This window comes from Podarcis muralis, chromosome 1, assembly GCF_964188315.1.
Source record: "Podarcis muralis chromosome 1, rPodMur119.hap1.1, whole genome shotgun sequence".
Classification (NCBI taxonomy): domain Eukaryota; kingdom Metazoa; phylum Chordata; class Lepidosauria; order Squamata; family Lacertidae; genus Podarcis; species Podarcis muralis.
Window position 1 is genome coordinate 91,481,767 of NC_135655.1, and position 26,607 is coordinate 91,508,373.

The 26,607-nt window shown below is 41.3% G+C and overlaps 1 protein-coding gene across 1 annotated transcript; it reads right to left on the bottom strand.

Annotated features, from left to right (window-relative positions):
- Positions 1–26,526, bottom strand: HACD2 (3-hydroxyacyl-CoA dehydratase 2). Its single transcript, XM_028743429.2, has 7 exons — positions 26,191–26,526; positions 24,045–24,162; positions 17,334–17,352; positions 14,661–14,749; positions 11,560–11,681; positions 8,695–8,873; positions 1–6,923 (listed from the first exon to the last, which is right to left on the bottom strand). Exons 1-7 carry the CDS (start codon positions 26,349–26,351, stop codon positions 6,841–6,843), a joined length of 771 nt encoding a protein of 256 aa, XP_028599262.2. The 5' UTR covers positions 26,352–26,526; the 3' UTR covers positions 1–6,840.
- Positions 26,527–26,607: the final 81 nt, after the last annotated feature.

The window sequence follows — 26,607 nt, forward strand, 5'->3', positions numbered from 1 at the left end:
TAGGAAGACACAACTAATTTATTTCATAATGCAATAGTTGGGGGGAGGGGAGGTTGCACAAATACAATATACATAGAAACCATTTCTCTACATATAAGGTAGGAATATCTTTTAAACATGCATAAAAAGTTCTCTCAGAGCCCCCAGTAATATTAAATTTCAAAACACATGAAAACATGTACATTGTAAATTACTTATAAAATAACAATAGTATTTTTTACAACATAGAAAAAGTACAAAAGATTACGTTTTATCAAATTCCATAAGATGACAATGCATAAAAACCCAGTAATGTATCAATGAATTATCTGAAACTTAACAATAACTTTGTAAACTGACCCACACAAATGCCAACCTCTTTTGTGAAATGAAATTATTTAATAGAAGTATGTGCCATATGTGCAATTTATTTTGCAACAGGATTTCTCAAGAAATTTTTATCTTGTGGTAAGGAATACTGTAGTCTCTTCAAATGTAATTCCAGACTTCGAAGGAACTAAAAGTTAACACATATAAGCTACTAGATACCTTGTTTAAGTAGATATTATGTACATCACACAGACCACCATGGTGTGAGCAAATAGGCTGTGGTTTTGCCATACATGCATAAGAGAAATTTATAACCACAATGTGAGGAATTTTCTGTGCTATATAAAAAAGGCTGACACCCCCTCCACACACAGCTCCATGAACAACTTGGTAAAGTACATCTGAAAATATATACTTCAAAGTTAAGTGTTCATTTCTAATCAAAGGGGGGCAGGGAATCTTGAACTTGCATTATGAACGAAGTAATAAGTGTATTAAAATGTCAATACTTCTGTCCTAATTCACATTCTAAAGATTGTCTTTACAGGAATTAAGAATAAGGCAAGTAATCTTAATAGTTACATTGTCAACTCAGATAAACATTATGCAGACTTTCAAACTAGAGACAAAACTCACTTTAGGGACTGTTCATGTTATGTTTCCTTTCTTTTTTAATGGGAGCTTATTTACAGAAGTGGATCTATTAATTACCATGGATTTTTATCTTCAGAGAAACATACAGTACATGGAATACAGATAACCTAAATAAGCCATTTGTAAGGTAGTCTCAGAATCACACTGATCATGCCCTAGGCACTCTACAACGATTTGACATGCCTATAGAGACCTAAGTCCACCAGCTTGCCTTTTCAATCAATGAGCTGGGGAACAATCCACGTGCACCCACGAGTTATCATTGTTTGCTCAGCCTGATTGAGAGGCTGTAGTGCAACAGCAGCAATTTCAGTCTTCTATTTTGTTTACTACACTGCTCTACCTTCTGTGATAGTCTAAGGCACTGGAAAACTATTTTTGACTTAGCACGTAAATAATTCAAGTCCTGGTAACAAGTCTGAGTTGGAAACCTAAGTACACCTTGTAGTCATTTAACAAATGTTTTCCTCCTTAACCCTTTCACAAAAAGTTCATTAATTTTCTCCCCTTGCTGCTTCCCCCTGCCTCCTCATCCAATCTGTGAAAAAACTGGTAACTGCATATTTTCATCCTAAAGTGGAAAGGGAAATTGAGGGGAGCAATTCTTAGTCGCAAAATAGTCTGCAAGGCATAGGTTAAATGCTGTCTTCCCGCATACCATTCCCCTGTTCCAATTGCCTCCTGAGGATGCTTTTAATTAAAAATACTCATCAGAACGTTACATGCATTTTGAGAAGGCAGCTTTAGAATAAAGTAGGAGTAATTTGCTGATTCTTCAGTAACATTCTGTAAAAACTCAGCTACAAACCGTATCAGCTGGCAGACCGTATCAGCTGGGTTGTTGCACATGTGTTCCAGTAATCCATGAATTACTGGAACACATGTGCAACAACCCAGGCAGGTGGACCTGGTGCACAGAAACTGCAAATGCCACCTTGTAAACAGTAGGTCTAATAATTCTACTCTTCAATTTATTGGTCTCATCTTAGAGATCCCACTTCCTTTTTAGTACTGCTTCTGGTTAATTTTCATATTTGACTGCTGGTACAAGTTTTCCATTGATTAGTAATTTGTTTTCCATTTAACTGGCTGGGTATACCCCCTTTTTCCTATTCATCTATTTGTGCCAGGATTAATTTGAAAAGTCTGTGAGAATAGTCCAGTGAGAAGCCCAACCAATAGATGTCAGAAAATGAGTGTTGCAATTCCTTCCCCTTATGCAGAGGAGCTTTCCACAGCAGTACCTTGAGGAAGTGAGTTTGACAGCTAACGGTAAGAACTGGAGGACTGTATAATATGTACTCCACAAATAAACTTCTAATTTGAAATTGATTGTCCACCATTTTAGAGTGAGCTTGACACGACCAATTCTACCTCAGAACTCTCTCTGCCACAGTGCCAGTTCTGAATGTACCAGTATGGAAAGAGTATGGCTTAAATATCCCATCCTGAGTCAGTTAAGCAGTCGGCAGCAGTAACTGGGCTTCGTCCACAACATAGTTTCAAAAGGGGCATGTCTGATCGTTTTAGCAGCAACTAGTTGTTCTAGAAGCCTAGTTTTCCACTATCATTTACAAATAATCTTGGGCCATAGTATGTTGTGTTATTAAAGCTTACAGAAAACCTTAAATTTAATTTAAACATTATTTAAATGTCAGGTTATTTATCTATTAGATTTCTCACCCTGTGGCCACTTTCACTTCAAAGGGCCAATTCTATCTCAAATTCTCAGAATAAAGCTTGATGAATTCTCTAGCTTTTACTACATCTGCAAGCTATCAAAAAGCTATATTGCCTCAAGCATCTCTCTCTCCCTACACCCACGTATCAGAATCTACATCCAGCCGCATCAACTTTTCTGGCTTTCACAAATTGTCTGGAGGTTGTGCTCAAACTCTTCCCAATTCACAGTGTTGCTAATGAGTGGCATAAAAAGGTATCAGATTAACTCTTCTACAATTAAGGTGTATCACAGAGGAGAGGCCACACTAAGGATAGGAAATTGAACAGACTGAGTGAAGTAAATACCAAGTGAGCAATCCATTTTGGGAGGGGAAGTAATAGATATTAAAATACAAAACTGTTACAAGTACACATCAAGCTGACTAGCAAGGCCTTGGGTATAGCAACAGGTAAACCTAAACAGCGAGCAATGTTTCACCTTCCCGTTTTACAGAAATATGATGACCAAAAGGTTACAGCAGAGAAAAGTTCTTTTTCCATGGCTTCATCACACAGCATTGCTGTAATATTTAAAGGCTTGGCATCATATAAATTGGGCTGAATGTACAGTTTCTTACTATCTGATCTTCAGCCATGATTGTGTCTAGGTAAATGACTGCACAGAAAGTATTATTGGGAACTAGGCCTTTAAATGCTACAATAGTACTGTAGGTGCAGGATGAAGCTGTGGTGACGTGGCAATATAGAAAATGTCTCATTCAGACATTTAATAACAGCCAACATTTTATGAAAAAAGATATACTGAGGATCAGATTTATATCCCATTACAAAAATAGTTTTCACTGTCAAATTGTCTAAGGGTAAAAAGATGTGTAAGTTGAGACTGGTCATGTGAACTGGATGGCAATTCTTGTGCTTTACTAGCCATAGGTTGTTGTGTGTGATAATAACAATAAGCCTCAAAAGCAGAGTTTTACCAGTAGAAGATCAAATGGCCTTTATATCTTGGGAAAGCACAGAAAAACTGGGACACAGCAGACTATTGACAGAATGAAGTGGAATGGAAAAGTAACGGCTACAGAGCCAAAAGTTTTAAGAGGCTCTGGTCAAATGAGTGCTTGAAAAGGAACGCATGCCCAGAACCCTCCAAGAATATAGAATTTGGACCAGCATAAATTAATAACAAAGAGCTATGCAACTTGGGGCAGAACTTCACATAAATGCCAAAAAAGTATGTCTTATCAAGCTATAGTCAGATTTATTTTAAAAATTATAACCTACGTTATGGTCCCCGAGAGGCTTTCAAAGCAGTTTACAAAATATGCTCACAACTGATTCTACACAAATTCACAAATATTTAACTGGACAAAGGACTACTGCAGTGACCTGAGAAACTGTTTCACCTGGAAGAAAGTTAAGGTAAAGGGACCCCTGACCATTAGGTCCAGTCGTGGCCGACTCTGGGGTTGCGGCGCTCATCTTGCTTTACTGGCTAAGGGAGCCGGCATACAACTTCCGGGTCATGTGGCCAGCATGACTAAGCCACTTCTGGCGAACCAGAGCAGTGCACGGAAACACCGTTTAGCTTCCCACTGGAGCGGTACCTATTTATCTACTTGCACTTTGACGTGCTTTCAAACTGCTAGGTTGGCAGGAGCAGGGACTGAGTAATGGGAGCTCACCCCGTCGCGGGGATTCGAACCACTGACCTTCCGATCAGCAAGTCCTAGGCTCTGTGGTTTAACCCACAGCGCCACCCGCGTCCTTGGAAGAAAGTTAGGATACAGTTAAATTTGTGCATGTGATAACAGTGTGCATTCAGCCACATGACTGTGATAGTGAGTATATGTGTTTGGGAGGCAGGACAGACTTCAGATGTGAATCACAAATAAATCAAATTTGTTGCCACAGACAATGTAAAGCAGCCCTTAAGTGCTGCAGCAAAGGTTAGAAGCTGATTTTGGCAGAACTAAGTTGTACTGATGGACATTACTTGACCAGAAGCAGCATCTGGCTAGTGGTAAAGAACTCTGTAGTTTGTTTCGATTCCCTCCCTGCCAGGAAGATGAATGCTGAGCACAAGCAAGAGACAACCACTCTGTGTACCTAAAGCCCTTATAATTACAGGAGTGTTGCTGCTTTGTCCTGCTGGGCTCCTATAATGCAGTTATATATCATAGCTTTTACCTTTTCCTAGGATACCATATGCAAAGTTACTTACATGGGGAACATTAAGATTCTTTGCCCAATTATACTTGTAAGGCTCATACTCAACCTGCAACCATCATAGCCTAGAATGGTAGTGTTCTGTGGGAAAATTCATATAAGGGCATGTACAATAAACGGGTTAATGTGAAACCCTTGTTCTCCCTCAAAACTAAATCATGGAGGTGTCCTCACACTTTCTCTACAATGTAAGCTCTAACCATTGACTATAAGCTGCTGCTTAATGCTAAGCTGTTATAGATTTTACAATGAGAAACCTTTAAAAAAAAAAAAAAAGCCAGGCAGCACCCACGGGTTTCAAACTGCTGTGGGCAATTGCAGGATCCAAGCTACGTGTTGGTCGATGGAACCGGTGGGCTGAGCTGGCTCATGAGAAACCTCTTTTAACAACACAATGGCAGTGGATATCAGAATGGAAGGAAATAACAGAGCTGACTGCAAGAGGAGTGCATCTTAACTCAAGATGATTAATAGGAATGCCAAAGTAGTGAAATGAGTCAATTCTCTTTTTTTGTCTTTCTAAACGCAGCAGAACAAAAGCATGTGATAGTGTGATGTGAAATGAATTGGACTTATTGAATGAATGTGAAAAATCCTGGATACCACTCTTAGTTATAGGATAGGAATAAAGTTAAATAGTGAATATCTAAGTTAGACCATAACAGTTTCTATGATTCACTCTGCAGGAAGCATGAACAACTTTGGTGCACTGATATTCTTCATAGGATCCCAAAGACACAACAATAAAATGATGAATCATTTATTTTCTTTTGGTACCAGCTGAGCTAAAGGTTAAAGTTTAGCTATCTTTAAAGAGAAGGAATCCTAGGTAATTTTAAGAACTGGTGATTTTTTAAATGTTTTTCCAGTATAACTAGGAAACAAGAAGTGCATAAAGAACAAGCTGCATTTTGTCCCAGAGTGTCCAAGTTATTTAATAAAAAATGTTCATCTGGTTCCATTATAAAAAAGCCATTCTCTAAATAAGCTTTGAAGTAAGCTGAATTTACTAGCATTAATATCACTTTTCGGACGCAAAATTAATGATGCTTTTGAAAACATTTAAAACTTTAAAAACAAGCTCATTTTAAGAAAAGGCTTTTTAGATAACTTGTCAAGATGCTGAAAATATATCTGCTTATGCTTGCCAAATGCTACTTGATGTATTTGGACAGCTAATTCAAAGCCATAAAAAGTTGTCAAGTAGCATCCAGGTCAATTACAAATTAGTTATATTTTGAGTATTTCAATAAAACTGGGCCTTCATTTTCAAGAAAACAAGTAAAAAGAGCATTCAAGAACAGCAGGAAAACATCCCAGCTTGAGGTAATAAGATTAAGTTGCACATATAGAACACATGCTCTTGTGCAACACTGCACTATTTTTAAGGCCCCACTCTGGAGGGAAAACATCAGTTGTGCAATTACAATGAGTTACTGCTGCAATCATTGTAATGCAGCTCTCTCTCTAAGTTTGTGCCCTGAATTGCTAGGATTATCACCTCATCCAGACCTAGAGTCAGAAAAGTCTTTTGTGGGACTTCATTAGTCTGCCCATGGCAGTTCTAGAAAACTGTCAAAAGCATTCTATTTACAACAATACACGTAAGTATCTAGCATGCAATTTTTTTTTGAAAGGAATAAAGGAATCCTAATTCAGGCACCACAATTATTGTTATCACTCATACCATCAATATAAGGACATTATAATGCAAGTTTTTAATAAATAAATTAAAAGGTAAAATAAAAGAATAAGTGTTTCACTGATTTGGTAAGATACATGCCAAAAATGCAGTTTCACAGAGCAATGTTTTAAAAATTAAAAATTAAAATAAATATCAGTGTGGAAAAATATCCTTAGTAGGTTATCAAACTTTTTTGTTTTGAAAACTCATTTTAATACTCTGTATTATTTATAAACATTTGAAACATGTGTATCTATATGCACAGCTGTGAACAAAAGCTGTGATTACTCGGATTTCTTGTGTTCTTCAGGAAGGGAAAGTACTTTTCTTCTCTGATGTATCATATGAAAATACAGCTGAGGGAAGACTGAAAAACAGAAAAGAATTATGTAAATAAAAGTTAGTATTTTTTTAACTTACACACAATTTAATATCATGTATTCAAGGGCTTTCACATGTATATCAGTGCCCCCAAAGCCAAACATATACTTTCTGCTCTCTTTTAATGAAGTGGAGGGAACCCCCCCCCAAAAATACAAGATTGTTTACTTGTCAACCAAGGGACCATGAAGCCATTTCCCTTCTGTCCATCTTTAATTGCAAGATATAATGTATGAAACATTGTACAGTGGTACCCCGCAAGACGAATGCCTCGCAAGACGAAAAACTCACTAGACGAAAGGGTTTTCCGTTTTTTTAGTCGTTCCGCAAGACGAATTTCCCTATGGGCTTGCTTGCGAGTTTGTTTCCTTTTTCTTAAAGCCGCTAAGCCGTTAATAGCCGCTAAGCCGCTAATAGCCGTGCTTCGCAAGACGAAAAAACCGCAAGACGAAGAGACTCGCGGAACGGATTAATTTCGTCTTGCGAGGCACCACTGTACATGACAATGCTCAACTTAATGGCAAGGTGATTTCTACAAAGTGCTTTGAAAGAGAACGCATACAACATTCCCCCCCCCCCAAAGCCTAGCATAGAACTATGACATATTTTATTTTACTATAAATGATAAGTATAATTATTGGTGCACCAGTGATAATTAGTAAGTATGTAAGTGGTTATTCAAGTAACACTCATTGCTCTACCTTTAGACACAGTCAGAGTGTCTCTGTTGCTCACCACTTAGCCAGCTAGTCAATTCTATAATATCATATTCATTTGTATACCTCTCTATTCTATACCAGAACTTGGTTAAAACAAAAATGAATATTTTTTACACAAACACAGAAGCTGAGATAGCTCTGTGAAACAAACAGATGCATTAATTTTCTGCTCAAATGACACTGGATCTTGCTGTGAGAAAATATTGATTTGGTAAGATACATGCACAAATACAGCAATGTATCATCTTTCCTTGAAAGCCCAATAAAATTTGCAACTTTCACTGGTCACTCTATGTACCCAATTATTTTTGCAGTTCTATTTCACAATGTGAAGCTTGTGCGCTCAAGCTGACCTTAGGAAACCACTAGAATGAGATGCACGAAAGACAGCCTCATCTAAGGGCTTTTGTACGTTTTGCAATGTGTACATTTGTCATGTGGTCATGACAGTTTTTGAGTTTTAATAGGTGATATCTATGATAAAAATATCTGCACAGGCAAATATGCCAGCATGGGATTAAATGAATTTTTCATTTCTATCACAAAAGTTCAACTTAAAAGCTAGGCTTCAAAAACTTATTACATGAAAGAGAAAACAAAGCTAAAACCCAAAGTCTTCTTTCAAAACATGGGAAAAAAAGATCAGTTGCAACTAGCATTCTTGAAACAAATATATATTCTCTTTTGCTTTCATCCCCTAATTTGGCTATAAGAAGTGGGAGAGAATAAATAGAAAAAGATGGCTATAGGTAAAATAAAGAGAAACAAGAATTCCACAAGTGCCAGAGGGAAATCAGCTGTAGAATTAAAACATAGTTCAAAAACTTGTTTTTGTTCTATGCCTCAGTGATGCAGGATATGTGCATTTAAATTTACTGCTGTTTTTCACTGTTGAAAACCCACCTTTTATAATGCTTGCTCATTCTAGAACACTGAAACATGTACAGCTAAAATAGGTTTCCAGGCATTTTAAACTGCTTTTAGTCTAACAGCTACAGATCTCAAGGGTGGAAGCATTAAACTTAGTGCTATACTTACGTGGAATATAAGATAGCATAGTCAAGATCAGGAATGTATAGTAGTCAAAGGAGAAATTGTATTTGTTAGGTAAACTAATTGAAAACAAGTCGGACCGTCTGACATAGGGCAGAGCAGCATATATTGTGAGCAATTCTCCTAAAACTCCCATTGGATACAGTACGAAGAACAACGTGTACCTAAAACAAACAAACAAAAACACAGATATGCAAAGTTACAAGTAGGTAGCCGTGTTGGTCTGCCGTGGTCAAAACAAAATTTAAAAATTCCTTCCAGTAGCACCTTAAAGGTAAAGGTAAAGGTACCCCTGCCCGTACGGGCCAGTCGTGTCCGACTCTAGGGTTGTGCACCCATCTCACTTAAGAGGCCGGGGGCCAGCGCTGTCCGGAGACACTTCCAGGTCACGTGGCCAGCATGACGAAGCTGCTCTGGCGAGCCGGCACCAGCGCAGGACACGGAAACGCCGTTTACCTTCCCGCTATAAAGCGGTCCCTATTTATCTACTTGCACTTAGGGGTGCTTTCAAACTGCTAGGTGGGCAGGAGCTGGGACCGAAAGACGGGAGATCACCCCGCCGCGGGGATTCGAACCACTGACCATGTGATCGGCAAGCCCTAGGCGCTGAGGTTTTACCCACAGCGCCACCCGCGTCCCCTATAGCACCTTAGAGACCAACTAAGTTTGTTATTGGTATGAGCTTTTGTGTGCATGCTTCACATGTTCACTCAGAAGTAAGTTCCACTACGTTCAATGGAACTGCAGAGTACATGAGACTAGGAGTATGAAAAGGTTGTTAATACAATGCAACGTAATATTTTCTATATGACATTATATATATTAGTGCAAATAACAGATGCTGGGGGGTCATTCATCAAGAATGGGGCCACTGTGAACAGGGAAGGAAATTTACCTATTTGCTCCTGCACTGGAGCCCTGCTATTTCGCACCTGAAGGAAGATCCCCCTGGTGCCCATGGAAGCTTGTCTCTCATGCCAAATAGTACCTTCAGAGAGAGTGATTTAGAAAAAACAACAACTCCACTTTCTATCCCATAGTTTGAAGTTAGTTTGTTTAGACAGGATTCTTTAAAAATTAAACTAAGCTCCTCTAACTCCACTCAAGCTTATTCTAGCTGCTGCACATAGCAGAGATGCAGCACCTGTTCCTCAGTATATATATCCCAACTCCGATCAGCCCCAACCAGTATACCCAGTGGTCAGAGATTATGAGACCTATAGCCCAACAACATCTGGAGGGTCTCAGGTTCCCCACCCCTGATGTAGCTCAAAACTATAGATGAGCATTATGCAAACGAGTTCTGTAGTTGTCCCTGATTGTCCAAACTAATAAAACTTGGAGGATCACTAGCTTTTGCTTAGTTAGGACTTTTATTCAATAAAGATATATTTTCATTAATTCAACTATATTTCAAGTGTATTCCAAAGTACAAAATATTCTTTTATACAAGAAAATGTTAACAATGTGTAGAACATATGCAAATACTTTTGGTCCTGAATCAAAGTCACACCATTCAAGTTGAAGCTAACTCTTTATTAGCAATAATGCATCTGCACAGACTTGGCAGAGTGTCAAGCCTAATAATGAGCACAGCAGTTCATCCCCGAAAGGTCTTGCCCCATAGATCAGTTGTTGAGACTGAAAGTCCCCACCTCCCCACAGTTGTCTTAAGTTACCTCTTCTTCATGGCTTTTCCCAAGCAATTAAGAGACTGCACCTACGTGCAGCCAACCTCTCCTCCACCCTTTTCATTACTCTTCTGGTTCTGGGAAATAAAGGTAGAGGGGAACTTGTTGCAGCAGGAGAAGGAGACACCTATGCCTCTTCATCAGCCAGACTCATCTTTGCCTCTTGGCATCCCTCCTCCCCTGCTTCAGCTTCAGCTTCAGCTTCTGCCTCTGATTCTGGACTTAGACTCTCCCAGCTCACTAAGCCCTGCTACCACTTAGCTTCCAACACTTCCTCCCAGTCTTCTCCCTCTGATCACTCACCACTGTCCCACCACCAATCCCTGGGCTCTGAGCCTTCTTCCCTTGGGACTTCCCCAGCTGGTTCATCCCATCATTATCTGCATCCAGCCAGTTCATGACACCAAGTTTGTGAACTTGTATTGCATTGGTAACCTCAAGACTTAATTATTGTAATGCACTTTATTTGGTGCTGCCTTTGGTTCTGGTCCAGAAGCTGCTACTAGTGCAGAATACAGTGGCCAGACTGCTCACAGAAGGAGAATACTAGGAACATGTTACTCTGATGTTAAGACAGCTGCACTGATTGCCGATTTGCTAGTTGGTCAGGTTCAATGTTCTTGGGTTAATTCACAAAGCCCTCAATTACTTGATCCCGAAGTACCTTGAAGACCATCTAATCATTTATACTCCACCTCTATCACTGGGATCTTCTGATGGACATCTGATGGTTCCCTATACCCCTGAGGTTCAGTTGGCCTTCATAAAGGACCAAACCTTTAGTGCAACAGGTCCTGTCCTGTAGAACTCCATAACTAGAGGTTCAGCAGGAGCCACCCCTACCTTCTTTCAGATGTCTTCTGAAATTGTACTGTTTAGACAGGCCTTCATAATGTGCATTTTTGCTTTATTCAACCAGTATTTACAGATGTTTTACACTGTGTTTTATATATATTGATATTTATTGTATTTTATATCCTGTAAGACTCCTTGATATATTTTATGAAAATGAAGATTATTAATTTTCGAATAAAATAAATATGTCAACATTCTCTTTATTTTTTAGGACTGATATTTCTGTTTTGCAATTATTAGGGAAATATGCCCACTGATGTATAGTTTCTCAGGCTCATAATCATGAAGTGCTTAATGCCCTTACCTGGCCCATTTGATGAAGTAAGGAAGGTGGTTCAATAAGTTGAAAGTATAAAAGGAATAACGGACGATCTCTGTGATTGTCCAGGCAACAACAAAAAGGAGGATGCAGTCTTCATTTTGTACCTATTAAAGAAAAATACAGTTGCTGTAAGTTGAAAATAAATTATAAACTTTCTAAAATGACAAGCTTTTAAATCTACCTTTTCAAACTTTGTAATTCAGGTCCACAGGAAAGCAGAAATATTTATCGGGGGGGGGGATAATACTCTTCTATGTAATTTGCCTTCTCCTTTGTAATTTCAAGGTTAGAATGCCTGTGCATACACATAAATTAAGTGTTGCTCAGAAATGACACAACATAAAAATCTGAGAAAGTTACCTTAAGTTGCTTCATAGTATGATTACGGAGTATATATTTAAAACCATTTACCATTGGCCTGCTTTTTAAATGAAAAATAAACAAAGGCGTAACAGCTGACATAATGTCTAATTTCACCAGAGTTCATGATGTATACAATGTTTCTGTATGAAGGTATAAATATGACATCATTTGGTAATACAAAGTAACTAAGCTTGATGCATCATCCCATGCAAACATGACATTACATACTCGTCACACAAAATCATTTCCTAGAAAACCCTATAGCCAACAATTTCCAACTTCAGAATTACACAGTACCCTGTGCTTCGCAAGCTTCCTATATAAGACTCAAGAGAAACAGGGAGGGGCTGGCTTTGCACCATCCTGGTACTTGCCTGGTCTGCTCTGCCAGCCAGCAAATGTGTGTGCTTTATCATTTCTTAATTGACTGTGTTGGCTGTATTAGCATTCCATGAACAGAATACTTTTCACAGTTTATTCTTCTTGCCAATGCAGATTTAGGCAAGAATAAAATAAAGTGCACAGGATATGGTTTTATTTTGAAAGTTTTCCTCACTAACTTGTTTTTGATTTCTCAACTATGCTTTAGATCAGGCATCCCAAACTCGGGCATCATCCCTAACTAACAGGACCAGTGGTCAGGGATGATGGGAATTGTAGTCCCAAAACATCTGGAGGGCCAAGTTTGGGGATGCCTGCTCTAGATTATTTTCCACTTTTCTCTTAATAAGCATGAGCAGCATTCAGATTGATGCTTAGTGAACTTGCCTGAGATTTCAGATATCAAGTAGCAGAAAGGCTACAACATGCAAAGAAATAGCTAACAACTTGACCATTCCAGGAATAAGAGCAAGCACATTCTTCAAACATTACTGAACTGCCCCATGCAATTACTATTAAATATTAGGAACAAAGAATCCAGAAGGAATAACATGTAAACAACAAAATGCATGTTTCAGATTCCGGAACACCATTTGATTAGGCTTGATCAGAAATAATGTAAGACTTCTTCAAGAAAGAGTTAGATATGTGAGAAAGCAAGCAAAACATTAAGAGTTTCTCATTCAAGAACCTAAGAACAATATGGCAGATTTAACCAAAAAAAAACACACATTATTCATGCATCCACATATCATCTTACAAAATCCGTAATAGCTGAACTTGTTCAGGGAGCTCAGGTATGTAGGTATTCCTTCAGGGGGAGGGGGGGAAGCAAAAGTTTTTTTGTTTTTTGTTTATTAAGAATGTAGGTAACACTCATCTCACAAGGAAAGGAATGCTAATGTGAACCTGTCAACTAACTCTTCATCTGAGATACTTGGGAACCTGATAGAGTACAATACAGTTTTGACTATTTTTATTGCCAAATTACTCGAACTGTTTTCTAACATGTTAGAAATAATCTGGATTCTATTTGCACATATAAAATGCTGCATATTGGATATTTGGAAAGTATGTTCACTTCCTCTGTCCTACAGTTACACTTCCTTTGAGTCAAGCGGGGCTACAACATGCTGCTTGTACAACAGCAAAAAGCAAACGCCAATCAGGAAAGCGTGGCCTTTAAGTGAGCTGCTGCCAGTTTAACAGTCAGATAGGGATTTGACTCTCAGTGGGAGAGGGACTGTCAGATGGTTCAAAACCTAAACTGTCCACACTGAGTGGGGTTAGCTACACAGTGCAACTCAGTTTTTATTTCCTGACAGGAAGTTAAATCCTAGAAGGGGCTGAGTGGGTGGAACTTGATAGCCATTTTAGGTGAAAAGTCTACCTGAGACTTGATTTGTAGGAGACTGCTGCTTAAAAAGTTTCTCTGAAAGGAGTGTGTATTTTAAACCAAGCTGTGTGCCGTATGAAACCACCAAGCGTTAAACTTCCCTAAAGTATAATTAAATAAACATACAGTTTTGTTCCAGAAGTGCTGCCTCACTCTGAATCCTTGGTTGAGGAGAGTGGACACTGGGCAGCTGCCACAAAAATAAAATACCTCGCAGCTGTGAAATTTTAGAAAGCTACCATAAGCAGTTAATCATAGACCTCTACTGTGAAAACAGGGGGAGTTTTATCTGTTAATGCACCCATAATATTGGTCATGTTACCCAGCACCTATATTCAGTGAGGGTGTCTCTCACAAATGGATACTTTTTATTTTTTAATAGTGTTTCTATATTAGCCATGTAAATAAAATTACAGGAAGTAACAGCCCAGTTAACCAAAGTGTAGAGATTGACATGAAAGTGGGAACTTTTGATGCACTGTCCCTTTCCAAACAATGAATAGTTAAACCAGACCTACATATATGATTTCCAACTCTTAGAAAACTGTGAATCTTGTTTCACGTATACTAAATAGCTATCTGAAAATGGCAAAGACAGGCAACTTAAACCAAGTTTTAAGTCCAAAGTTTTGAAAAGAAGTTCACTAGTTAATTTGTTTTACATGATTTCCATTTCATTCCCCACCCACCTGCATGCTTCTTTCCACACTACCTTATCTGCACGGTAGGTGGGAAGATACAACTGCATCAGTGGGCAAGGAGCCAGCACAGATGTTACAATTAAGAGTTCTGGAAACACATCTCACAAAAACAGCTGATCCTGAGGTGTCCACCAAAAACACACACAGTGGACCCAGTAAAAGGAACAGGAAATATACAAAAGAGTACAAATATTTAGTTCTAGGGAATAAATGGATCTTTTTCTTGCTCTCTTTTAACTTACCTCTTTTACACTATGTGTTACAGCCCATGTCAGAAAAACTCTTGACATCACCTGGAAAGTAGTTAGCACAACAGAAGAGGGAACAATTCCTGAAAAGAAAGTTTATATTGGTCTATATCCTCAGTTTACATAAATATTTATATACCATTATTTCATGAAATATAACAAAATGGTTTACAATGAAAGGACATAAAAACATACAGTAAAAACGATATAAAAGATTAAAATCAGGCGTCAAAGAACCATTGTGGAAAGGTGTATTCTCAACTGCTTACATAGGCCTGGTAGAATATAATAGATTCAACAGGTGTTTAAAAGTTGCAACAGAAGGCACCTGTTGAATCTCTATCTCTGGTATCCAAAAAAATCATACTGATGATGCTAAAGGCTCTATTTCAAGTTGTTTAAAATGAGCCTTACCCACTCAAGGAATAACCAACAACACTCCTGCTGATGATATCAGTGACTGAGCTGGGATATTAAGGTTCAGGTGATCCCTAGTGCTCTAGAAACCTTCATTTTAATCACATGTTCTGAAAATGATTTTTACAATATAACATTGTTAACATGCATTCCGTATCTTTAGTGTGAAGGGGCAAAGTTCACGTATTTTCTTTAGAAGTTTCAAGTGCCAGATCTTGTAAAATAATAATAAACTATTATATTGTAGGTTTTGTAAGGTTCTCACTTTTTGCATTAGATCTTCTTCTTCTTCCTTTTTTTTTTTTTGAGTACCTGACAAATAAGTACCTGACAAATGTCTCTTGGGAAAGATGTCAGATGTCAAAGAGATAAGCAATTACAGTCGTACCTCGGAAGTTGAACAGAATCTGTTCTGGAAGTCTGTTCAACTTCCAAAAAATGTTCGGAAACCAAGGAAGCTCCTGCAACCAATCAGAAGCCAAAAAACATTCACAAACCGGAATACTCATTTCCAGGTTTGTGGCGTTCGTGAGCCAAAACGTTCGTGTCGCAAGGAGTTCATCAACCAAGGTATGATTGTATATGACTTTTTGCAGACATGTGAAGGCAGTCCTGTTTCAGGAAGCTCTTATAGTCAAATGGGTGGGGTACAAGAAACTTGTTGTTACTACTATTATTATCAAGAGTCCTTGGGTCTCGGTCTGACAGCTCTGTGAGCTCATTCCAGACTATTAACTTCCAGTTTCAGGTCAAGACACAATATGTTAAACAAGTTAATAATAGAGGGTCTAATGTCCACCTATTTCCTCTATAATTCCATGTACATTCACACATCTTCTCCAGATGTTTCTTTACACTCTGCACTGCCTTTTTAAAAATAGCTTTCTAATCATTTTGTTGTTGACTGACAAGTCTAAAGCTTCAGAGGCTGTTGTTTATTCCAGTCAGTAAGTTTCTGTTTTGGCAGTTCTTCCCAGTCATTCATTAACTCATACTTCAGCCTTTTTCACTGTGTAGCAAGGTCTTTGTTTTTATTTTTTATCTCCTATGTTGGTGCTTAGAGTCTCAAAGGCTAGAGTCTCAAATGCAATTATAGAGGGCCCTATTTGCTGTAAGGGGAGGAAAGTTGTTGCTTTTTCTTTGGGTCTGAAATAATTCATAAGGCTTCCTGCCTTACCTCATTGTGCTGATGCCAGCATACCCTCTCAGGGGACTTAGCTTGAAATCCTCATGGTGCTGTTGGGGTCAGTGGTAAGCCTAATTAAGAAGCTGGGATCTGAAAGACCCCAAACATTATGTCCATCTTGTGGGCACCCTTTTTTCTTTTTTAAAAGGGTTAGAAAACCTAAAGGCGAACAGACCTCTTCAGAGTCTGTTTCTTTTTAAACACCTGATATTGGGGACAAACAACAGGGATCAGTGATCTCCATCATGGCTTATTTGTGAGATTCCCAGATGTATCTTTCTGCCTACTGTTGGTGCCAAGAACAGAACAAAATAACCTATGGCTTGATCCGGCAAGGCATTCCTTGTGTCCTTACAAGAATGGCATTGTTACACATCATTTTTTGCTCAACAACCAAGCCTTGTTTTACTAAGCAGAAATTTCCAAAGATAGTACAGGAACAATGACAAATATAGATGGGTGATACAGAGCACTCTGATATGTAGTAACAACCTGTATTACATCCTGAATTTGCAAGTTACTTTGGAGTCATATATTGACACTCTCATTATGCAATTCAAACCTCCCCCACCTTACCCTGATGTTCTACAGAGTGGTGAGGCCATTGCCACATCATCAGGCAGGAGATAGACTGTTGTGGCAGCATGGAGCTGGTACAGTGATTGGGCCCAATGCTTTCATGGGATGGCACTGAAATAGCTCAGGCTCCAATGGCTCCTGGACTGCCTCAGCCCTGCCACATATTCAGAACACCCCATTTAGGGTGCTTCTTCTGGGTACTGCCAGTGGGTATCCTGCCTTTTGCTCTCCCACCTTCAGCACATTTTACAGGCAGAACAGGGAGGCTGGCAATGACAAGAGGCTACCTTGGCCAGAAAAGCTAATCAGAGGTACAGCTCCACTCCCTCCTGTACAGTGTAAGTGGGGTTTGGAATCCTCCTTAGAATAGGCATTAGGAAGAAGAAAAAGTGTGAAATTAGAAATGTATATCATGCTTTATATTTTTGCTATTATTTTTTTAAAAAAGAATAAAGTGAATAAGCTACACGAATCCAGTAACTTACCTATTGCGCAATGCAGAATCTAGAACAAAAAGAACATATAAAGTCAACAAAAACAAAGACTTTTAATCAGCCAAGCATTTAATCAGCCAAGGACGCAAGCATTACACAACTTAAATAGTTTTGAGCAACTAACTACTCAACTCAACCAACTGGGACAGGGAATAATCTCCCAACTATATTAGATCCTCAAACAATTGGCTGCCCTTCCTCTCACTTCATTAAGACTAAAATGATATATATATATATTTGGAGAAGAATTAGAGCAGGGGTGTCAAACTCAAATTCATCGGGGGCCGCATCAGCAGTTTGGTCACCCTCAAAGGGCCGGTTGTATCTGTAGGACTTTATCAAAGTTATTTTTCCTTAGGCACTGGTGTGTGTTGTCTTGAACCTATACACTATTTAATATACCTATTCCAGTACGATTTTAAATAAGAATAGAAGAAGAAATAATAATGATTTTTTAAAAAGATGATGAGATGGGCTTCCAGGCAGACTGGAGCTCCAACAGGGAGGAGACAGGAGCCTGTCCCAACAGAGCAGAGCAGAAGCAAATGTTGCCTCCCCCCGCCCTGCTGCCGCACTCAGGAGTCGGAGGATACGGAGCTGCAGTTTGGACAGCAGCAGTTTCTTCCTTGCAAGGGAGCCCCAGCGGCACTGCAGGCGCGGGTGGCCAGGATGTCCTGCTGGGGCCCCGAGCTGCTGCAGTTGCTCCCGGGGAGGGGGCTATCCGCCAAGTCCTCCGGCCCGGAGAAAGCCGTTGTGTTGGCGTGGGGAGGGGGGCGGTGTTTCGTAGCCAGGCTCCCGCAGCCAAGTTGCTGGCAGGCTCCCACTTTGCTCCAGCTGCCCAGATGCCGGCGCGGTCCTCTTCGGGGTGGGAGGCGCCCCTGCTTTGCGGTGTGGCACACCGCCCGTCCGCCCGGCTCCCTCCACCCCACTCTGCGCAGCTGAACCGGCAGCAGCTTCGCCTCTCCCAGCCCAGCCAGGGCGCGCCGCCTGCGGCAGGACCTGCGCCGGGTCCCCGCTCTCCACTCGCCTCCGCCGTTCTCTTACCCGTCTGCCGGCCCCGCTACCTACCCACCAGGGTGACCCCCAGCCAGCCCCTGGCCCCGCTGCCCGCGCCCCCAGCCATCTCCTTGCCAGCTGCAGCGCCGCAGTGGCCTCTTCTTGCGGCCTGAGAGAGTGAGTGAGCGGCATCCCAAGTGTGGCTCTTGCTCCGCCGCTGCCTGCCCTCGCTGCCAGCCTCCACGGCTCTCTCGGGCTCCAAAAGTTGCTGCGCGCGTGACCCGCCCCCTCGAGCAGCCGCGCCTGGGAGGCTCTGAGGGGCAGAGGCAGCCGGCTCCGAGCTCAGCTTCGCGGGACCGCCTCCTCCGCGAGCCCCGGACTGGACCGAGCAAGCAGAAAGCCTCTTTGCCCGGCCGCGAGGCAGGCAAAAGTTGCGGGACCGGCCGGTAGGCAGTGCCGACGGGGCGCGTCGTTTGGAGCCCTGTCTGCAAGCAGGCAGGGAAGGCTGTTCGCGTGGGTCACTTTTTAGAAAGGCAGAGAGGCTCCGCCGGAGTGCGGACCCTAAAATTTGGGTCGGGACCAGTAAAAAGGACGAGAAGCTCGCTTCCTCGCCCTTGATGCCACGGGCCACATGACGAGGTCTCGCGGGCCGGATTCGGCCCGCGGGCCTTGTGTTTGACACCCGTGAATTAGAGGAACAACTCTAGGAACAAATTTGGAATAAACTACCATTTAGCTCGGGACGCGGGTGGCGCTGTGGGTTAAAGCCTCAGCGCCTAGGACTTGCCGATCGAAAGGTCGGCGGTTCGAATCCCCGCGGCGGGGTGCGCTCCCGTCGTTCGGTCCCAGCGCCTGCCAACCTAGCAGTTCGAAAGCACCTTCGGGTGCAAGTAGATAAATAGGGACCGCTTACCAGCGGGAAGGTAAACGGCGTTCCGTGTGCTGCACTGGCTCTGGCTCGCCAGATGCAGCTTGTCACGCTGGCCACGTGACCCGGAAGTGTCTGCGGACAGCGCTGGCTCCCGGCCTATAGAGTGAGATGAGCGCACAACCCTAGAGTCTGGCAAGACTGGCCTGTACGGGCAGGGGTACCTTTACTTTTACCTTTACCATTTAGCTCCATCTCAGTTAGAACTCAAGAAAATGCTTTAATGATAGCACATCGCTGGTACATGTGCCCAGCCAGATTGTATAGAATTCATCATAACACATCCAACCTTTGCTGGTGGTAATACAATTTACCTGGTTCTCTAGTACACATGTGGTGGTCTGCTTTTCTTTTGGGAAGTTTTTCCAAAAATTAATCAAATGATGGGACAATTGCTACAAACCAGAATTAGCCCTACTATCTTACTTTACTCCTCAGATTAAGAACATAACCAAGGCTGCACAGAGCCCCCAGCCCCCCCAGTAGCCATGGCCCCACCGGGACCAAAAACACCCCCTCAACGGCCCAGCAGAGCTCCAAGGCCTAGAGGCCTCCAAAGGTGAAAAGAAAACAATAAGCAAAAAGCACCCCCCCAGCCGAACACCAGCTTGCCGTAGCCACTGCTGCCACCACCACCAAGGGAGAGAGGTAGGAGGGTACTGGAAAGGCCAGGGAGGCTGTGAGGAATCACGCAGCCTAGCCCAGGCCCAACCATGAGCCTACCTCCCTGGTGCATGGCATGAAAAGTGCAGGCTGAGGGCGGGGGGGGGGGCGGGCGGACGGACGGACCATGCACCGGAGACCACCCCAGGAAAAAACAAACGCAACATGGGACCTCCCCACTGGAAATTAATTAATCAATTAACTTATTTATTTGATTTGATTTTTAAAATATCTTTTATTTTTTTATTGTTATTTTCTTTGAAGAACTGTAATGGCATCCATGCAGGAGGCCTGAACCATTGAAGGTCACTTCTGGGGACTGCCGCCTTAGCCCTAACCCAGGAACCCGATATCCAGGCCTCATGGGCCCTGCAGTGAAATTAAAACTTCCTGTGAATCAAAATTACCACCAATACATTTTTTAATTATATACACAACCCCCTTTTCATTAATACCATTAGTTTTCATTTATTAATAAAAATAATAAAAACAATGCTTTTATGAATATGGAGGTAAGAACTCCAGACTATGAGCAAACAGATGCAGGGAAAAATTCCTCAAAACAAGAATATACTGTGTCACTAAAAAAGAAGACGGAATAACTTCAGAATTTGCTGATTTTTTACGCCAAACTATACATCTCCCACAACACCACCTGAACAAGAAATCAGAAGATTCCTAACAGGGCTGACCATGCCAACCTTAACTGCAGAGGAACAAGAATTCATGGACAGCCCTATCACCCCTGAGGAAATAGAGACAGTATTCAAAATCCTGAAACTACACAAACCAAGGTTACAAGATATTCACATCAATCCTGGCTAACCGCTTAAAATCTTCCTACACAAACTAATTGCCCTGGACCAGGCAGGCTTTACTCCTGGTCGCAACGTAACAGACCCCCATTAGGAAACTGCTGGATCTGATAGAATACAGCAAAATGACCAAACTCCCACTGACGATCATGTTCCTAGACACATTTAAAGCCTTTGATTGCTTAGAATTATCTATTTGCAGTATTAACTAACATGAAATTTGGCCCCAACTTCCTACAAACCCTCAAACAAATTTACTCCCAAGCCTTAGCAAAATGCAGAATTAATAATATGGACTCCAATACCAAAGCAATACAAAGAGGCACAAAACAAGGATGCCCACTGTCTCCCGTCCTAGTCATCTTGGCCCTGGAATCCCTAGCAATCTGACTCCAAGCAGCCCCAGATATCAAGGGTGTGGAAAAAAAGGTAAAACATACAAACTAGGGCTCTTTGCAGATGACCTGATGTTCACAACACCAGACGCCATAAACACAACAACCACCCTAACTAAAGAACTCAACACATTTACAATGGGGTCGGGCCTACAAGTAAACTTTGCAAAATCTGAGGCTATGTGCTTCAACACTCTCCTCCTCTGCCTGCATACCCAAAAGGAATTCACCAACATCACAAAGATAAAACTCTGCAGCACCAAATTCAGGTACCTAGGGGTTCAAATAACCAGAAACCTCAATAAACTATGCCTCTACAATTACAAGCCCAGGTGGCGACAAATCAACAGAGACTTGAGGAAATGGAACAACACCAACTTCACACTCTCAGACAAAATAGCCATGATCAAAATGATCACCCTCCCACAACTAACCTATTTATTCCAAACCCTCCCTATCTGGATTCCCCCAGAAAAAACTACACTCATTTATTTTCTCACACAAATAGCCAAGAATAAGCCCCAAATACCTGCACTTCCCCTCCTCAGAAGGAGGATGGGGAATCCCCAACACAGAATCATATTACATCGCCAACCAAGTACGCCACATAATCCCATATATTCTAGAAGAAAAGACAAAAACAATGGGTCCACTTGGAGAGAGACACCATCGAAAACATTCCCAAAAGAAGCATACCCATTTCTTCAAAACATACTAAAGAAAATCCCCACAACACTGAACAGGCTCACAAAGAACGGAAAGTCCCCATCCCCACTAACCCCTCTGGCCTATCACTCACTATTCCAACATGCAGCTCAAAACCTCCAGATAAAAACCCGGCAAGCCAAAGACCTACACTGTCTAAAAGACTTCTACAAAAACAACAAACCCATACCAAAACAAGAAATACAAGACAAACTAAGGAACACCCAAATACCTTGACTAACACACCATCAACTACAGGTCTTCTTAAACAATTCAGCAGTAAAATCAGCAGCCGCTAGGCCCTTGACCACCTTCAAAAACCTTCTCCTGATAGCAGAGAGACACAGCAAAGGGATGGTATCCACAATATACAAAATACTGCTCCATAATCCCACAAACCCCCTTGATGCAATCAAAGAACAATGGGAGCACGACACAGGCTATGAAATTAACCCCACCCAATGGACTAGAATGTGGTCTAAACCTCCCTTTAAGACCATATCAGCCAAAAGGGAACTCACTCTGAAACTCACCACAGAAACTGGCATTGATACACCTAAGAACCTCACCAAGGTGTTGGAGAGGCTGCACCTCCACAGGCACATAGCTCCACATGTGGTATGTGGAATGCCCTAAATTCCAACCCTTCTGGCCGTGGTCCTACAAAAGATATGCAAAATAACTAAACAGGTATTAGAACTCACTCCAGAACTGGCCCTACTAAACATCTTCCAAGATCATAACAACCACCCACATTATAAAGAGCTTATAACCCACGTACTCTCAGAGAGTAAACATGGACCAATGCAGGCTTCCTCAACCTCGGCCCTCCAGATGTTTTTGGCCTACAACTCTCATGAGCCCAACTCCAGTGGTCAGGGATGATGGGAACTGTAGTGTCAAAACATCTGAAGGGCCGAGGTTGAGGAAGCCTGGACCAATGGTATCAAATTGTATGGGAAATGGCCTTAACCAATAAACTGAAACTGACATGGGGACAAATAGAAGAGGATGCCTTCACCCCGGTATGGCTTTATCACATACACAGCCCAACAAGACAACAACAAGAATCCACTGACAGCAGCATACAAATCAATCTGGCTTACCTGACCAACAAGCCACCCCCCCCAAATGCAAGCAAATCCCACTGCAGCCAACCACAGATAACTAACCACACTCTGCCCCACAATACCTCTCACTACCAAGCAAATGTAATAAACAAATAGAAAGAGAACCTACCCAGTTGACGCTGACACAGAACCCCACATGTACACTATACAAAAGGATATAAGCCTCACCACCCCTCCTCTCCCCCCCCTTCTTCCCCAACCTTATACTGTACTCAACACTAATGTTTCACAACAAATGTAACTGATTTGTAAGAAATACTGTACAAGCTGAAAAAAGACAAGGCATGTACTTTTGAAAACCAAGAAAATATTTAATAAAAATAAATTTAAAAAAGAAAAAAAGAAAAAAGAACACAACCAATAAATACATCATTCCCCATATATTAACTGCAACTAGAAGAGTTGATTAGTGATTGCAAAAAGTGAGAAAAATTTCAGAAGTATGGGACATTGTGCTTATAGACAAATTAACAATTTCACAAAAGGAATATTGATCTGGGGACGAGGAAACTCACACATTCTATACCATATGCATATGGCATCCTTTTATTGATTTTGGTTCTATCAACTCATGGAACCTTATGGGGAGACATTTGTTTGCCTTTCTTGGAATGTTTAAAACCACAAACATCAGCCACTATTTTTCTTTCTTTTCTGTAAAACTACAAAGCTCTCTTGGTTTTATAGTAAAGGGAACAAAGGCACTAGGCAATGGTCTCTAGTGTTGAAAATTTCAACATTTATGTAAAGTAATTAAACCTATTTTTCAATTAAAATTATGCTATTTAAGAATGGTTGCAGAGGGGCAATCACCAGAGAGTAGAACTTCAGAAAATAAATTAACTTGAAAATAATAGTTTCACTGCATAATGTCAAATTCTCTTTGATGCTATTGTTTTCATGTTTCAGATTTCACTTCTGATGTAATGAAGGAAACCAATACTTACCAGTGGTCTATCTATCAAAAGGGATAGAATTCAATGCAGGAGCAAGTTAATGAATGAAATGCATAGGAAATACAAAACTTTATTTCACTGCAATTAGAAGGGCATGTTCCCTGGTACACATACCTCAACCAAAGCTCCAGTTTGGAAGAACTTCAAAGGTTTTTCTATTGAATAATAAAGATTGTGGTAGCTACCCTTGGTGAGGTATGCTCTGACTAAACCAACTGCTATAACAAGCCACCTAGAAGAAAAAAGGAGAGATTGCAAATGCTTTGTTAATGCCTATTGAAAAACAACTAAGGATCTTCTGACTGAAAGCAGGAACTAGTGCCGCTCTAGGTTTTTAATAGGCCTTTGGGCAAGACACCTTCATTGGATGCCAATTCCTCAGGGAGTCTACCCCCTCACCATCACTACTGACAGTTGCTGAGGTTGCTCCTCTTCCTTAGCTTTGCTACACCTTGCAAAGAGACAGTGAACAATCAGGCAGTGGCAGTAAGTCCTGTTCCACCTCTGCTGTTTGTTTACTCATCCTCTTTTTAAAAAATTATGGTATGCCCAGTGACCTATAAAGCAGATGTTAACAGACTGGTTTTAAGAGCAAAAAGGCATTCAGAAAGGTTAGTCCTAAACCTTTGCTATGGCTGTACTTAGCCTCCCTGAAACCTACCCCTCATTGTCACTTTCCTCTCAGCTGGGCTGCTGTAAGCTGCAAGTAGTGGTGGGCACCCACTTTATGTATGGTTGGGTAGACCCACATTTAATGAGTTGGCTGTGCTTTTTCACATCTAGTTACATTCTAAGAACAGGAGATGAAAATCATACAATGTAGTAACATTGCATTATCAGAAAAATAAAGGCTCATAAAGGAATGATTTTTAAGTTTTTATTCTCCTCTTTACCAGTACCAAGCAATGATTAAAAAGAAGCAGTTATATCTGGTGTAATTAGATGTAAGTGTAATGATTAAAAATGATAGTGTTAGTTGCAAAATCAAATTAAGCAACCTTTTATGATGGATGGATATTAGAGGATGCTATCTTCTGCATTACTATATACTGTAAAACAACTGTAAAACATTTCTTTTCCAAACTGCATATGTAGTTTTTTCATTTGATGTACACAGTTAATATGCAGATATGCTTTTCACTGCAGCTTTTAAATATACCTTTGCACTAAACCAGGGCAAGATATAACCTTGTCTTTTCTCGAGATGACTAAAAATACATTTTGTTTGTACATGTACTCTGTTACTAAAGTACACAATCTCAAATAATTATTATGAAAAGATGCCCAAGACAGAAAAACATGAATGCATTTATGAGCAATATAAGTTTAACAATTTTTTTACTATACACATTACTATGAGGATGATTGGTGGGAGTTTATTAGGAATTAACAAAACTTTCACTCTCCTAGCATTACTGAAATGCTCAAATATCACTACCAATTTAAAATCACATATAGGCATATTGCAGACTAAGTTATGGGCTGTACACAAGGTATCAGGAACTGACACACCCAGGCCGGCTTCACACTTTTCAATGGGTACAATGCATAACTGTCACAATCAAAGCAGAACAGCGGCCAATCTTGACTCCCTAGCCTAGAGCAAGTATTTTGGCACCATACAGATTTGTGTTGCGCTATGACTATCTGGATACGCATTGCATTCCAGTGACCATTCCCAGTCATTTAGTATGGCACACATTATTATTACTGTATTATTATTACCTTGCCTATCTGGCCGGGCTGCCTCAGCCACTTTATCACTGTACTGTATACATTTTTATTACAGTATTATTGTACACCAACACATTATTACGATAATTGTCTATTCTTGTTGAAAGTGTGGGGTGTGTGTGTGTGTGAAAAGTAGCATTAATGTTCCTCAATTAAAAGAGGGGCTCAAAAGGAACTGAAGCTGCTATTATTCCAATACCAGCCAAGAACGCGACAGAAGACCTGCCTTGCTCTGTCAGAGGCCAAGGTCAGCACTAGGCCAGCCCCCTCCCCCGTCACCCTAGGAGAGAAGGGAGCAAGCAGGCTGAGGCGACGGTGGGGAAGCTTCCGTTAGCTTCTCAGAGCGCATATATATATATATATATATATATATATATATATATATATATATATATATATATATATATTATATATATATATATATATAATAGGAGCGGGAGGGAAGGAGGCCTTCTTGGTTCCGTTCAGACGAGGGGGAAAGATCCTCTCTGTCACACCCACACCCACCGCACCGGCGCTCGCTCACCCGGCTGTCATGACCACGTTGTAAATGACCAGGTAGGCCGTGGCCAAGGCTCCAGGACCTTTCCGTCGCCGGGAGCCCGCCTGCTGCTGCTGCCCACTGACCCCGTAGCCATTATCCGCTCGACGGCTGCCGCCGCCGCCGCCGCCACCGAAGGCCGCCATTGCACTTTCTGTCTCTTCGGCAGCGCTCTTCCTTCTCCTCCAGCGACCCGGTGCGACTGCGGCTTTGCCTTTGCCCCCGCCCCCGCCCCCGCGTCTACTTCCACTTGGCAGAGGAAAGAGGCGGCGCTGAGAAGAAAGCGCCGGCGAAGGGAAGCGGCGAGGAGCGGGGCTTGCCGGGCCTCTCCCTGCGGCTGACGCGCTCCGCCTACTCCGGGGCGGGTGTGGGGCCGCTGCCCCGCCTTCCACCTGGCAGGGC